Here is a 14877-nt window from a genome sequence, read left to right on the forward strand (position 1 = left end):
CCACTGTCTTGAAATCGTCCCACGTCGTTTGGAAATCATCTGAATCGACAAACGAGTTTACCAAAGGAATATCTGGATCGTTTCGCGGAAATGACAGATCATTTATCGGTCTCACTGACCCATCATTGTTCACTACGGCACCTAGCGGGGATGACCTAAAGAATTTGAATTTTGTATTCAAAAACTTTTTTGAAAATGGACCGAACATCCTCCTAGCTTTTACTTCTTTTTCAAAAGACTTAGCTATTTTTTCCGCAGCTAGATGTGCCGACTTATGATTTGCCGGAACATAACAGGGAATCGATCCCAAATCGTGAATTGGTATCCCTTGATGAAAACCTTCTTTAAAACCAAGAATCACGTCTCTATAAATTCCGTCAAGACTTGCTGCTTTCAAAGCGTATTCCCAAAATGGAATATTCATTTCACATTCGACTTTCTCCGGCCAATTTAGAGTCCTTTGCTCCGCAACTGATACACATCTTAAGACAAAAATTGATAAAAATACAAGTTCGTCAGAAAGAAAATAAATGAAATCGGGACATCTTCCTTGAAAAGATAAAACAAAAGTGATAAAAAACACAAATAAAAATATGAAAAGTTAAGAGCCAACACATCTCGTATGTATTTAATATTGTCGTAAAAAGAGAGACAACATAAAATCATTTTAAACTCAGGATAAAAATCCTTACTTGTTGGAATTGTTCGAGCCTGAACCGCTAGCCGGAGGATTCGAGTTTGATCGCCTTTCATTATAACCGTCAACCCAATGGGACCCTTTATAACCCGATCTAGCTCTCTTCTTCGACTCCTGAGACGAATGATTATCATTGGTCGATTGCTGAGATTTCGCAAATTGGTTCGAATGATTATTCAGATTCAACTGCTTCCCTTGAGTTATAGGATGATTGTTCGACGCTGGCGTATTGTGAAAATTATTGGCTTGCAAATTCAAACGAGGATTTCCTGTCATCGGATCGATATGGCAGTGACCATAGTTCGGTGCGTAATAATTTTCATCCCAGTTCAATTTGCCGAAATTTCGACAAGTATTGTAGCAACTCTCCACAATATCTTCTTTAATTTTTGAAATATCAGGGATTTTGAGGACTCCGTTGACGTTAACTCGGCTAGAAAACGTTATCTGACGCATGATCATATTGTATTGAAAACCGATCATAAAGCATCTGGTGTCCGATATTTCATCCACATTCTTCTTGTGCTCTAAAAGTTTATCAGCGAACTTCTTATTGTTATACACATTTATCAAAGTTCGAATGAAATCTCTATGGTTGAACGTCCAGTGAGAATGAGTCATGTGCCATTCTGGCACAAACGGGTAACCCCTATAGTTCGTGACTGCCGATGACTCTTCATTCTTCGGTCGTTTCTCCACATGCCAAGAAATCGCGTTCCCTCGCCAAATTTTGTTGAAAATGGTAAGCGGAAGTGGACCACGCAGCTTCTTGATATTCTCATCTAAGAAGGGTGCATAACCGACGTTATCGTGTGAGGCTCCAATGCCTTCAGCATAATCTAGACCTCCATCGTTCGCCTCTTCTTCTGGTTCCACTGATGCCACACCAACTTTCTGTTGCTTCTTAGGATCCAATTCGCGAATAGCTTTTAGAAAAACATTTGCCATAACTGTATTTCCCAATACTTGGGCGGCCAAAGCTTGCTCCAACAATACTGATATCGGATCGATTGGAGTCTTTCCAACATCTACAACAGTATAAATTGTCAATTCCCATCTTCGATGTGGAATAGAAGTTTATCATACATATACTAACCTGGAACGGCTTTCATGAACTCTATGAAGTCTGGTTCAGCAGCATCTTGCTTGTCCTTTCCACTCGTGTTATCTTCCTCATCATCAAACACTAAAGGATCCTCACGGATTTCAACGGGTACGTCTCCCGGAACCGTATCTTTATCTGAAGATGCCATATAAATAACGAACATCTAATCAGTTTCCTTGTTCCTGGAGAAATCTCACAGTTGTTCGGTTCTGGTTCCCAATCATCCTGAGTTAAACTCGAAAGGTCTGATGGTACTTCGCTCCACTCACCTGCTGTACCTTCCTCGCTGACTACCGGCAACGGTACTAACGACCTATGTACTTCAGTCGCGTCTTGACCACTCAAAGAGGATTTCAACTTCTTCGCTGCGGCGGTTGCGGCTCTTGTCACGTTTGGTTGGTCAACCATTCTAAATACTGAAGAAGTTTTAAAAGAATTTAAGAAGTCTTTAGAAGTAAAATAAAAAGTTGATTTATTTGTTAAAAAGTTGATTTATTTGTCGCCTTTGCGTGAATAAATCAGATAGGGTGAAAGCGGGACTGGTAGAGCTGGTGTGTGGGACAAAGTATGAAGTCGACCGTGCTGACTTCATATAGCTTTCCACTTGCTCTTCGTCTGCGGCAGACGCTCGGGCCTTTCATTCTTGACTGTCCCCCGGTCTGCCTCAGAACAGTCCGCTTCCCCTTCGCGCTCATGGACCTAGGTACTCTTGCAGTTCCTAGCTCTTGTAGCATCAATCATTACAAGTGGTTACTATGTTCACATCACTTTCCCCATTTGTACAATCTTTTATTCCCATAGCCAGAACCTTTCCCCATTTGTACAACCTTCATTCCCATAGCCAGAACTTCTCATTGTCTGTGCTCATCCTTCCTTCATATAGGAACTGTCCTTCCCCCTTCACTTGTACCTCATGCAGAGAACTATATGCAGAATTTATAGAGAATTTTAGATACAGAAATTATAGTGCCCATTCTCATCAACCCATTGCTATTGAATCATTGCCATTGCTTTGCCCCTTTCAACCATTGCCTCAACCCTCTCATCCTCAGTAGTCAGTAGTCAGCTCATAGTACTAGCTCCTAAGATCAAGTAGAAATCAGCCACACCTTTTCTTTCTTTTTCTTAGTGTTACTCTCATCCCCTCAGCATTAGTCAGGAAGGCAGCCTCATCAGCACCCTTGCATAGCTTACATTAGTACTAGTGTTGCTATCCATTTCCCTTCCAAGCTCTATTCTCCCCTTTGAGTAGTTCCACACCGTTCTGATCATCAAGAGGAATTCTTAATCCCCTCAATGACCGGTGCTTTGCACTCCACGTGCGTGCTGACCGGTCATTGGGGGAGTGTGCATGTACTCCGCTCAGGACCAGCCTGTGCCGGCCATCCGCACGGCGAAGTCATGGGGTATGTACTTTTGCCCCTCAAACTCTGTTTTCAAGGGGCTGTGTACCCAATCCATGGTTTTTTAGCAGGTTGAAAATCTCCGGGGAGGCGCTTTGCTTATTTTTTGTATTTTTTTATCATCCTTTTTTTATGTCATGCTGGAGGGTCAAAATGCCCCAAGAAAATGGAGGAGGGGCAAGAAAAATACCCTCTGCCGGCTTGCAGAAAGAAAAATGGGAATTTCAAGCTTTTGATTTGCAGTGCCCAAAGCGTTTTGAGCTACTGCGTACTGTGGCTGGGACGTCGAGTGGACGCCCCCTGCAGTGGGCAACAAGTTTTTTGCAGTGTGCAAAGTACATCCGTAATTTTTTTTTTATTTTCTGTCATTTTTTGTGAAATTAAAATTCTGACTCCCATTCTGGAGAGTAGAATTAATTTTCCAACTCCCAAAATTCGCGCGGGTTGAACTTTGGTCCCGCGGACCGGGGACGGACATCCAGAGGCGGTCCGCGCGACGTAAATGCTTTTGGGAGTCAATTTATTAATTCTTGGGAGTCGATTTTTCAACTCCCTATCAGATACAAGGGAACTTTCAATGATCTCCACAGGAGTCTCTGTTTGTGATTCTTCAAATTATCATAGTAAAGACTCTCCAAAAAGGATTGGCAACCTAATTTTGGGTGGCATACACCGCTTAGGTCTCTATGTTGAGCAATTGCACATGGTGGTGTGGTGTGGTGTTTAGTTTTAACAGAGGAGACCAGAGGGCTCCTTGTGAAATTTGTTGATCAGGAGTCTCTATTACCTTGCCAGATGTAGAGAATGGATAGAGACGGATACAGATTTTTCAAAAATGTGTATGCAGATGGCAACCGCAGTGGGGGTTATTTTTTGGAATTGAGTCTCCAGATGTGGGAAAGAGACCCAATTTACAGACCCAGTGGATATACTCTCAGTATGTTTTAACTCACTTGAGCCTGCTTAAAGTTCTTTCTGGGAAGGCATTTGAGCCCCTTTGTGTAATTTTACCAGTCCTTTTCAGAACTTGTCTGCTATCAGCTAAAATTCAACCTTAGCTTCCTCTTGCTACCCTCACCCTTGACTTGAATTTATTCAAAAAAACCCTCTGCACAAATCCTGCCATTTTGAAACAATCTTGTCTCACTTGTTGAAGTGTCAAACTAGCCCTGCTCAATACAAATTTTTCAACACATCCATGTGAGACTCCAACCATTATTGGAGGCAACACACTACACCCACAAGCCTACATAACCAATGTAGTCAACAGCTAGAAATGTGTACTTATCTCAATGGTCAGAGCATCACTTGTGAATGCTGAGTATGTGTGTTTGACCCTCACAGTACACATGGTTTTGTGTTCAACACACACTTCACTTGGACCTTTCTTTTCAATTTTTTAATAACAATGAAGATGTTTTGAAGAAAATCTTGTTCAAATGATGGTATAATGTAGTGGAGAATCCGGTCTAAGTACACAATGATCAATTTGTGTTTGCAATAAGAAGCCACAGGGGTGAAGAGCTGCACTGTGTAAAAGCGGTCATTCAGTGCAGTGCAGCGGGGGACCACTGCACAGCCAGTCCAAAAAGCGGTAGGACAGAGGGACCATTGCTGCACTGTGCAAATGCTTTTTGTTGTGTAATTGGGTGAAGTTAAAATGATGATTATGCTGCAGTATCTTGCATTTCAACTGGCAGCAGTTGCAAAAAATTATCTTGTAGTGCCTGTGAGGTTCTGATTACAGAGAGCTGTGAGGCCAGTGTAGTAATCTTATGGGACTAATAAGTATATATGCATCTAATGATTTCCATAGGGGGAGAAAAATTACAAATAGCTTGAAAAGATATGATGAACTATGGGTGCTCTGAAATAATTAAAGCTATACTCCGGGATTAGGAAATACTCCCCTTGCATAAAATTGCCTTTTCTTCACCATGATCAGGAATTTCCACCACTTTTTACCAAGTGTATGTTTGGAAAGTTAGTATTATTTTACTTGCCACCTATTCATCTCAATTATTGAAATTTTTCAAGTGTCTTCTGTAAGTCAAAAAGCACATATGCCAGTTTAATAATATTTTTGTATGAAGAAGCCAGAAATGAGGAGCCTGGTTGGCTCTTGCTATCAGCACTTTTATAAAGCTTAAAAATTCACAGATGGATTTATACATGCTCATGGGTGATTACTGGTAGCGCAGTTTCATAGAGAAGTGTCTATTGACCCTCTCTGTGTCAGGCCCAAGAAGAAGAAGTTGCACAGCGGACTTATAACTTTTTGTTTAGCTAATACGCCCAGTTAGGGGCTCCACCCGCTCGGTGGGCTCTGTTATTTCTTGAAGATGTTCTTGGCAAGACAGAAAGGTCAACCCTACCAATTCAGAACTCTTCAAACAGGGTGAAGACACCTCTCCTCCCAAATCCACATCCCAATCATCTTCTCACACTCATAGGAGACATTAAGTTAATTAGATGATGGGAAGGAAGAGACCAAACTCCCTTAAAATGTGCCAGAAAGACTTGGGAGGCCTTCCCAACAGCTCCTGGTTTTAGTTAAACAAATTTCACCATGAGATAAACAGCAGTATGGTCCTGGATTGCCACAAAAGCGCCGCACATGAAGGCCACTGAATTGGAGGCACTTCTTCCTGCTGAAACTAATTACTACAAGAATTCCTTGGCTGGATTATTGATTTAATAGGGCAGATTTTATTGCAAAAGAGTTATATCTGAAATTTCTTGATTGATGGAGGTTGATTGTTTTATGGAAATTTGATTATCAGTATCATAATTTTGTTGTGAGATTTCCAAATTTAACATCATCATATGCATTTACATGATAAGCCCTGTTCACATTGGGAAGTTTAATTTTGATTTTAACAGATTTATGCAACAAACCAATTTCACATCAAGATTTGGTCAATTTTCGTGATTCTGAACCAGCTGAAAAATTGATAAAAAATTATGATAATTCCATAATGTGATAAAATAAGCTGAAAGAATTTGGATAGCATATGAATCACAATGGGTAAAGTACAACACATGTGCTCATTCAGAACCAAAAGAAAGGAAGGCAAGTTGACTGGAGATAGAGACTCAGACAAAGAAATAGCATCAGATAATTTTTATAAAGCGGCCCTAAGTATCTGTTTCTTCATGATTTTGTAAAAACTGGCTGGTAGTACCGTCAGAAAAGCCTAGCAATTGCTCGGAGACATAGGGATGAGTTGGTTTGCCGGAGATAGAGCCAGATACAGATATTTCTAGGAGCCAATCTTTCTGGCGATTATTTTTTCTTGTTTTAAGTTTTTTCTTCTCGGGATGCTTCTGGGGGGGTTGGTGGAAACCACCATCCGTCAACCTTCTTCTCTACTTCCTCCAGTTTTGGAAAGGAAATCAAGTCCTCTCCGAAATAAAGGTCTTTGGTAGGTTGATTTTTTACTGGTTGATGTGATAGTGCTGCTACATCACCGGTGTAATGAATCAATGGTCTATCTTTTTTAGTTAAACTTTTGCGGTTTTCTTCTTTGGAGGCCAAAGCTAGATTCAGATCATGACGGTTTAGAATGGCTGGCAAGGGCCTAGATGTAAATGGTACCGAATGATCGGAGATTGCCACAGTGCTTTCACTCGGGGAAGGGTAGAACAGGCTGCGCAAGGTGGTTTTCTCCTTTATTGATGGACTTGATAGAGCTAAAAAGAACAACGAAACCGAATAAACACCCTGGTAGCTTGCTGATTACAAGTCAGCGGAAGCGATGCGTTGGTTACGTACCGGTTCCAGCGGGCTGATTTGGCAATGCAGTAATCTCTTGAGCCAGAGGATCGTTGTGCAAATCACTGCCGTCCTTGGAGGAGCATGGGAGCAGTGGGATTCTTCTAAATCCTACCTCGAAAAAGACGAACAAGTTACATGAGCAACCCCGTAGCATAAGACTGAAGAACACGAGGTATGGCTGCTTCGAAACTTACCATTGAGTTTTTTTGGTGTTGCGGGACTGTTTAAACCTTTGCTTTTAGTGTTTAGTAACTCGTGCCCACCTATCAAAAGTCCCGCAGTTGGCAGAGGTTGATGTAATGGGATTCGTCTCTCTTCATCTGTGAGATTGGGATGTTTTCGAGTCTTTGTAGATATCGCCCGAAGTGAAAGACATTCAAGGCAGCCAATTGGTCCACATTGATCTTTTCGGGAGCGAGCTTTGCGATTCGTGAAGTCTAAAGCTTGACGGAATTCCGGTAGCTCTCGTCGTACATGAAGGCGTGGGGTGTGGTGCAACTTCGAAGGTTGCTGGATATGAAGGGCGTGTAATAAGTTCCCTCCAATCGAAAGAATTATGAGTATTAAGTAGAAGTTTTGCCCTATACTAAAGAACGCGTTCTTGGAAAACATGCTGACTAGCATCAGTCACTTGTGCGAAGCTGCTGCTGTTGAATAGCGCAGGGACAAATGATTTTTGCTGTGGCAGGGTTGCTTTTATAATGACGCCTCTGCGGAGCAGACTCCAGAGCTCTCCAGAGGCAGGGGAACAACTGATCGATTGCCTTGCCCGATTCGATGAAAAGGCCGGTCGCAATCCATTCAAAACTGTAACATGATGCCCAGAAATGCTGTGGCTTACTGTCCTGGTTCGGCAAGTCACTCCTTCCGGCTCTTTGTGACATCATCATAACCAGCAGACCTCGCGTAAAGGTGTACATAAATAGATCTAGGACGGAGACCACATTGGATATCCGCCCGGGCGGCCGAACATGAATAGTACCTGGCCGTATTCATGATACGAAACCCGGCGCGAGTCATGCCGACCCGAGTTTCAACGGGGACTGATCAGCTAGACTAGTGCAATGTCTCATTTTGCATTTTTTTTTGCTTGGGGCTGGGAAAAACATGTATCGGCGCAGCCTGCTGAAGCGGAAACTGATTGGCCGCCAATATCGTTTGGGGGACTGTTTCTGGACGGGCGGAACATCAACTGTTGTCGACACCACATGGAATGAGAGTGTCCGGGGCAACCCTGGTAGGATAACGCGTGTCTCCGAACAGCCTTGTTTTAAGCGCTGGCAGTTGTTAAGAGCCAAAACAGTCGAGCTTGTCTGGCTGGAGAGCAATTGGAATTGTTGCTGAGCACTCTGGCAGCTGACTTGTCCACCCGCAATGCTTTGGCGAAGGCTGCTGAACTCGCTGCTCATTTGTTGGTAAGAGCGACTGGCGGTCTGGACGAAATCGACATACTGACCGCCAGCACATCTTGGTGGGCTGCTGTTGGGCATGGTGTTCCGGTGCTCATCCGACACGGGATCATGCCAATCTCTGCCCGGCCATGGGCGCATCGCCGTTGGTGATGGATGGGCAGATAGCTCAAGATCCATGCATCACACGGTACACAGAATGGAGGCGGTTGCGGCATTTCCCCTTCAGCTATAAACCGAGCTGCTTTTGGAATCAAATTCATCCCCATCCCACATCAATTCCATCATTCAACCTGCCAAACACCCCAATCCACATCCATTTCCCACCTAACGATCATTTCCAGCCCAGTAGCCCCCCTTTGTTCACGTGTACGTCTCACTCAAAATGGTCGCGTTCAACGTCATCGCCACCTTGCCCATTGGTAAGTAACAGTCCATCCCTTCGAGGCCCGAAAGGTGCGTCGGTGACACTAACCCACGTGACCTTCTTTCGCAGTTATTGCATCTGCTATGGCCCACCCGGTCAGGTGTGTACGAGGTGTTCGGATGCCAAGATTCCTAATTAGAAGTTGATTAAATATTAATTTTTTGTCAACAAATTTGATTACTTAGTGAGCAATTGGTTGCTCGTCAGTATGTCGATTCCGTCCAGACCGCCAGTCGCTCTTACCAACAAATGAGCAGCGAGTTCAGCAGCCTTCGCCAAAGCATTGCGGGTGGACAAGTCAGCTTTCAGAGTGCTCAGCAACAATTCCAATCACTCTCCAGCCAGACAAGCTCGACTGTTTTGGCTCTTAACAACTGCCAGCGCTGTTTTGACAATGGATCAGCGGTAAGTGTCGCATTCTCTGCATGGTAATTTTGTGTTCTCCTGACATAAACCTTCGCTGTTTCAGGCCACTTTGACCACTTCTGCCAGCCAAGCATACTCCGAGATGAACTCGCTCGTACAGACCGCCAATGAAGTCTATGGCCCCCAAGCGCAGCAGCTTGTTTCACGTGAGCAAAATGTCTTTCTCAACGGTCGTTGACCCTTTATATAATATCTATTTCCTCCCACCAGCCATCTCCCAGTTGGATGGACCATTGCAAACGAACCTCGACCGCTTCTCTGGTGCCGGTGTTGGTGCTCAATCACTCTTGCCCCCTAATTTCGCTCAAACCATGGGGCAATCTGGATTCCCTCGCCTGTCGGACTTCGCCAGTCAATACCAGAACGGCCCCGGCGGAGGCTCTGGATTTTAATCGGGCCATTACTTTCTCGAAGGATCAGTCTTCATACTAGGGAAATCTCAATCTCGTTGAAATTTCTACCATCTTTCTCTCTATTCATCTTCCGCCACCTTGCTGTTGTCTTTCCGACAACCTGATCAACTCTTGAATCGAAAACGGCACCACTTTGCCTCTTATAGATGACATGTATGATGTATGTAGAAACCTATCATCTGGAAATATATCAGCAGTTTGAAAATAGCATTGTTTCGTGATATGGAGCATTTGAGTCGATTCTACAAATTTAAAAGCTCCATCAACTAGTAAATTTTTCAAGGGACAGAAAGCTTTCAGGTCTAAATATCACATGGAATTGAACTGAGTGGTCACTGGCACTGAAAGGCACGTTTCAATATCTTGGAAGGACTATTGAAGCTTGAGTAGAATTAAGATGCTTCTACTTGACGTTTCACTCTTATTTGAGAAGGTTACCAACTTGGGTTTCGGTTGTTAGTCCCAAATATTTTCGAAATTCACCCACTTGCCATTTCAGAATGATCGGTACCATGTCGTCCATGCCGAAATTAGGCCAATGAGTGGGTACTACATGGTAAGCAGCACCTTCCACGATGTTCCTGTCGAGGTTAATCGCGGGATAGTTTTCGGAATCATCCGCCGATTGCTCCTGATTATCCTTTATGTATTTGGTTGAGTTGATGATCAATTGCCAGAGCAAATAATCCGAGATTCGATTGACTCCCGAGCTCCTGACTAGCATGTCTAAGGGTGGAGTGTGAGTGGTGTACAGATGGCTCGACAGAGTGTCTATGTTGATCGAGCTTGAACAGGCAAATCAAAGAAAGTGATATGGCGGGAATGATTTCGCGACATTAGTTTTAAGTGAGAACCATCGGGTTGATAGAAAATGTCATGTTTGGTTTGGGCTCGAGTGAGCTTGGAGGAAGTTGATTGAAAGATTTAATGCAAAAGCTAACCTTGGTGAGATCTTCCGATCCATCGCCTCTTGCACGGTTTCAGTGATGGCACTGGTGATTTCTTCCTGTGCAGAATAAGAAAATGCAATGTTTATGACTCCACTGAGGATCCAAAGAAACAGAAAGTCAGACTAGTCATGAGTCCACCAAAGAAGGCTCCAGGCTGGATTGAATGTTACCGAGTATTCTTAGCAGTCAAAGCTTGCACCCTGGCAACCAAAACTTGGACATCTGGGGGCAACAAGTCTACTCTTCCAACCATCCTGATTTGAATTCCGAATCTTTCAAACAGTTCTCTAAGGTCGGCGGTTCAGTTTATCATCATTTTCACTGTCAGTGACCAATAATCCAAGGTTCTACAGGTCACTTCACTTTACAACTTACCCTCTCTCGCAAATTTCCAGCATTTTGCTTTTACCCATTTCCATCAACTTTTCTATCTCTTCCGCCGTTCGTCGATAATTGTCGATTGCGAACGCATAAACAGTAATGTGTAACACGCCGAGTCGTAACAAAAACTCCAAAAGCTGAAAGAACAATTCAACTCAAAGTAAGCTAATGTTTAAACATTCTGACTTTTTCAGATGCAAGTAATCTGGTAATATTTATCCAGATGTAACTATGACCACTCTTGTAATAGTGAAAGATCTATCAGCCGTTGCAGCGCATGAGGTTTATTCGAGGATCCAGGGAGCGGAGAGAGAATAATGCCAAAAAAGTACTAAACTCTTTTCAGGTATAAAAATCCTCTGAAGTGGCCCTGCTGGATCGAGATACCCTCTTCGCGACTGTATCTTCGATTTCCATCCATGATGAATGAGACATGCTTTGGGATGGGTCCCAATTTGAGTGCCTCGATCGTCAGTGTTCGTACGATTGGAGAAAGAGCTACGGGTGTTAGATCCACGACCTTCTTTCGAAATCTTTGTAAGGTAGAGTTGGTCGCTATCTGAGTCAAATTCATTTTAATCTCTGCTGCTGTAGATCGAAGATCTGTACGTAGGTTGTTTGGGTTCACTTTCTAATGAACAACAAAAAAAATAAGATGGATGGAGAATGTACAATGGAAATCAGTTGAACTTATAATCCGGACAAAAGGAAAAAGAAAGATTATAAATGACCTTTGACAATTTTTCAACCACTCTGAGACGAATTAGGGATAGGTGAAGGCTTCTTCCAAACTGACGTGTCTTTTTTAGTATATTTTTGTCACCTCTCCTGCTTGTTTTGTTTACTTAAGGTTGATGTGGTGCGCTGGTGCTTGAGGTAGGAGCAGAGGGAAAGACCTGCGCGTGTCACTGTGAATTGATTGATCCTTTTCTGGTTTTGAAATGATATAGTTTCGGAGGCAAAGACTCCAATGTGCGTATGAAAGGGTGTTCTTTGCATGAATCCAGAAAATTATTATTGCTTGTGATATACAGATTGACCATCTTGCCACTATCTTGGGATTTCCTTTCGGATTTTCTCCGCCAAGAATATTGCAGACTCCCACAGAGTGGCCAGTATGAGCAGTCTCGTTGCCCTTGGAATGATCTGGATTCACCACATTCTTTCATGGTACGAGATAGTCCTCAGGATCAAGAACATAGCTATGGGAAATTCTCTCAATGCAGAATTAATGCTTAGGTCATATTCAAGTCAGCCTCGTATCTCCCTCTCCCTCTCTTTTGACACCTAGAACATAACGCCGATAGGATGACAGGTGTGAAAGGTGACCATAGATGTCAGCGATGGTGATACCAAGACTAAAGTCTTCTAGCTACACCAGCTGCAAAAATACCGGTGGGTAATGGTAAAAGAAGTAATAGAGCGGTTTCTGGTAAAGAATACCGTTGAAATAAAGAGGGCTATAGAAATATTTTTATATTTTTAGCGGAGGGGCTTAACTCTAGGAGTTAAGGGTATTTAAGTGCCCTCCGTAATTTATCAGGGCCTGCTAAGCAGGGGTATTTGAAGTGCCTGATGCAGCGGGGGCCTGATGATCAGGTTTGTTTCGCTGAGATGCCCCGGTGAGAAACCTCCAGAAGAAGGATTTCTGAGAGGAAGAAACTGAAGAGACTCACTAGTTGGTTGCGTTAAACCTTTACTTACCAGGAATCTAGACTAGGTTTCTTCGAGGAGAACCGAGATGGTTTATTCAGCGCTTCGTATTTTGGCGCTAGAGAAGTATTCGAACTTCAAACGGAAAACAACTGAACAGAGTAAACTTTCTTGTCGAACGAGTATTCGAGGGGAAGGTGCTATGTACGATGTCGGTGTGGGTGAAGATGAGTCTCTATTACTCGGGAAACACCCGCTTTATTTATAGGGCATTTCTTTATTCTTTTTCTCTCGTCTAGGGCTCATCTTCTTTTGACAAGGAGAATCTTAGTCTCTTTCTGTCATGAAGATGAGCGCTCTCTTTATATGTAATTTCTTTTCGGAGGAAGAGCTCTTCTCTTGTTGACGGGCTCAGTCTATTTTTTATGTATGTCTGTTGTTCTTAGCGCTTAGTTGCGCAGTGTACTTTTCTGTTCTTAGTTACGCAGTAAACTTACTGCGTGGGCGCGTTTGGTTATCGAAAAGAATACTGACTGCTTTATTGCGCATCCGCTCGCTACTTAGATGGAGTTTTTCTTTTTATTTTATACTTAGATTTTTAGTATTTATTTGTTTTTCTATTTGATCAGTTAGCTCTGATACCAGTAGCTAGCTGACATTCGCCACCACGAAAATAAGTCTTCTTCCTAAAAAAGGGAGAAAGAACTTATGCATTCCTTTTTGTAGCTCTATAGGCACGTAAGTGAATGGGGCCCTCCGGTATATTGTTTTCCGGGAGCCATTCGTCTTTATCTGCCGAAAGTCCTTTGTAACGGACTAAGTAAAGTCGAGTATCTTTTCCATTAAGACGAGCTTTCTTATCTTTAAGGATCTTGGACACCTTAAGACCATGGGTTGCGGGCTCTATTTCTACCGGTACGGGAGACTTCTCTTGTACTGTTTCTCCTTTCCTCTGGTTATAGTGTTTTATTAAACTTACCGGAAATACCGGGTGTTTGCGGGAGAGTTCTTCGCTGAGAATTACTTCTACGGCATTCCTCCCATGTAAATTAACTATAGGAAATGGTCCAACAAAGGCGGGCTTCAATTTGCGGTTACCTCCTAGGTTGTTAAAATTAACCGTTGATAACATGACCAGATCACCTATTTGGAAGTCAGGTTCTTTATGCGATTGGTCCCATCTTAGTTTATTATACCCTACTGCTTCTTCTACACATTTAGCGGCATGTTTCGCAGTAATATCGAGCATAGCTTTGAAGTCGACTGCTGTAGGGTGAGCTTGGGGTAAAGTCTTATTAATTGTTGTGACAGGCATACGCGGGATCCATCCTCGCTCGAGAACAAAAGGAATCTCTTTAGTTGAGGAATGTCTTCTGCTGTTGTATGCTATCTCCAAGGCTGGTAGGAGGTTGACCCAATCGTGAGTATACCCGTCACAATTTTTGAATTCAAGCCCGAACGCACAAAATCTTCGAAGCATATCTTCCAAGGTCTGGATCATGCGTTCTGCCAACCCATCCGTTTGCGGGTGGTACGCCGTAGAGAATGCTAACTTCGTACCTAGCATGTCATGTAGATTCCTCCAGAATTCTGAGGTGAACTTAGGGTCCCTGTCGCTAATAATAATGCGCGGGATGCCCACGTCTGCTAGTATCCTGTTCCAAAAGAGTAGGGCGACTTCCATCGCGGTATCATCTTTGTGATTCGGGATGAACCGCGCTCTCTTAGAAAATCTGTCTACTATAACAATAACTGAGTTGTACGAGTAAGGGCCTCCGGGTGGGAGCCCTGTTACAAAATCCATGTTAATGATTTCCCACCTGGATTTAGGTTCCTCTATAGTTTGCATTCAGAACAATAACGCTGGAATGCCTGTGACGGTAATATATTACTCCATCTAATAAGGTGAATTTTCCTTCCCGATAAGGATCTAGCAATGTTTTAGGTAAGCTTGATATAAGCTCTGGCGCGCTGTTCTCATTGTCTAGGATGTTCATCAGTTTCAATAGTTCAGGGTCTTTTCCGTAACTGATGCGCACGGTATCAAAGAAGGCGTCGTCTATGTCGCATACGTGTATTCCTAATATTGGGAATACTCCCTCATCTTCGGGGTCATATGCCGGGTTGTTGGGTGTATTTGGCAAAGCCCAGCGACTCAACCCATCAGCATTAAGGTGCTTAGCTCCGGCTCTATGGAGGATAGTCATGTGTCCTCGGTATAGTTGAATAGCTATC

General features: G+C 43.2%; 4 protein-coding genes across 4 annotated transcripts; 1 reads left to right on the top strand and 3 right to left on the bottom strand.

Annotated features, from left to right (window-relative positions):
* Window positions 1–688: 688 nt before the first annotated feature.
* On the bottom strand, window positions 689–2210 carry PtA15_3A129 (uncharacterized protein; the record flags this gene model as incomplete). Its single annotated transcript, XM_053167066.1, has 4 exons — window positions 689–841; window positions 1589–1725; window positions 1794–1937; window positions 2000–2210. 4 exons carry the CDS (start codon window positions 2208–2210, stop codon window positions 689–691), a joined length of 645 nt encoding a protein of 214 aa, XP_053018320.1.
* Window positions 2211–6831: 4621 nt separating this feature from the next.
* Window positions 6832–7607, bottom strand: PtA15_3A130 (uncharacterized protein; the record flags this gene model as incomplete). Its single annotated transcript, XM_053167068.1, has 3 exons — window positions 6832–6898; window positions 6977–7091; window positions 7178–7607. 3 exons carry the CDS (start codon window positions 7605–7607, stop codon window positions 6832–6834), a joined length of 612 nt encoding a protein of 203 aa, XP_053018321.1.
* A 1170-nt stretch (window positions 7608–8777) lies between these two features.
* PtA15_3A131 (uncharacterized protein) lies at window positions 8778–9637 on the top strand (the record flags this gene model as incomplete). Its single annotated transcript, XM_053167069.1, has 5 exons — window positions 8778–8814; window positions 8889–8919; window positions 9005–9224; window positions 9289–9391; window positions 9456–9637. The coding sequence occupies 5 exons, from the start codon at window positions 8778–8780 to the stop codon at window positions 9635–9637; spliced, it is 573 nt and encodes a 190-aa protein (XP_053018322.1).
* Window positions 9638–10079: 442 nt separating this feature from the next.
* PtA15_3A132 (uncharacterized protein) lies at window positions 10080–11563 on the bottom strand (the record flags this gene model as incomplete). The annotated part of the gene is made up of 5 exons (XM_053167070.1): window positions 10080–10443; window positions 10600–10701; window positions 10779–10895; window positions 10984–11126; window positions 11327–11563. 5 exons carry the CDS (start codon window positions 11561–11563, stop codon window positions 10080–10082), a joined length of 963 nt encoding a protein of 320 aa, XP_053018323.1.
* Window positions 11564–14877: the final 3314 nt, after the last annotated feature.

The sequence above is a fragment of the Puccinia triticina genome, chromosome 3A, assembly GCF_026914185.1.
Source record: "Puccinia triticina chromosome 3A, complete sequence".
In the NCBI taxonomy this organism is placed as follows: domain Eukaryota; kingdom Fungi; phylum Basidiomycota; class Pucciniomycetes; order Pucciniales; family Pucciniaceae; genus Puccinia; species Puccinia triticina.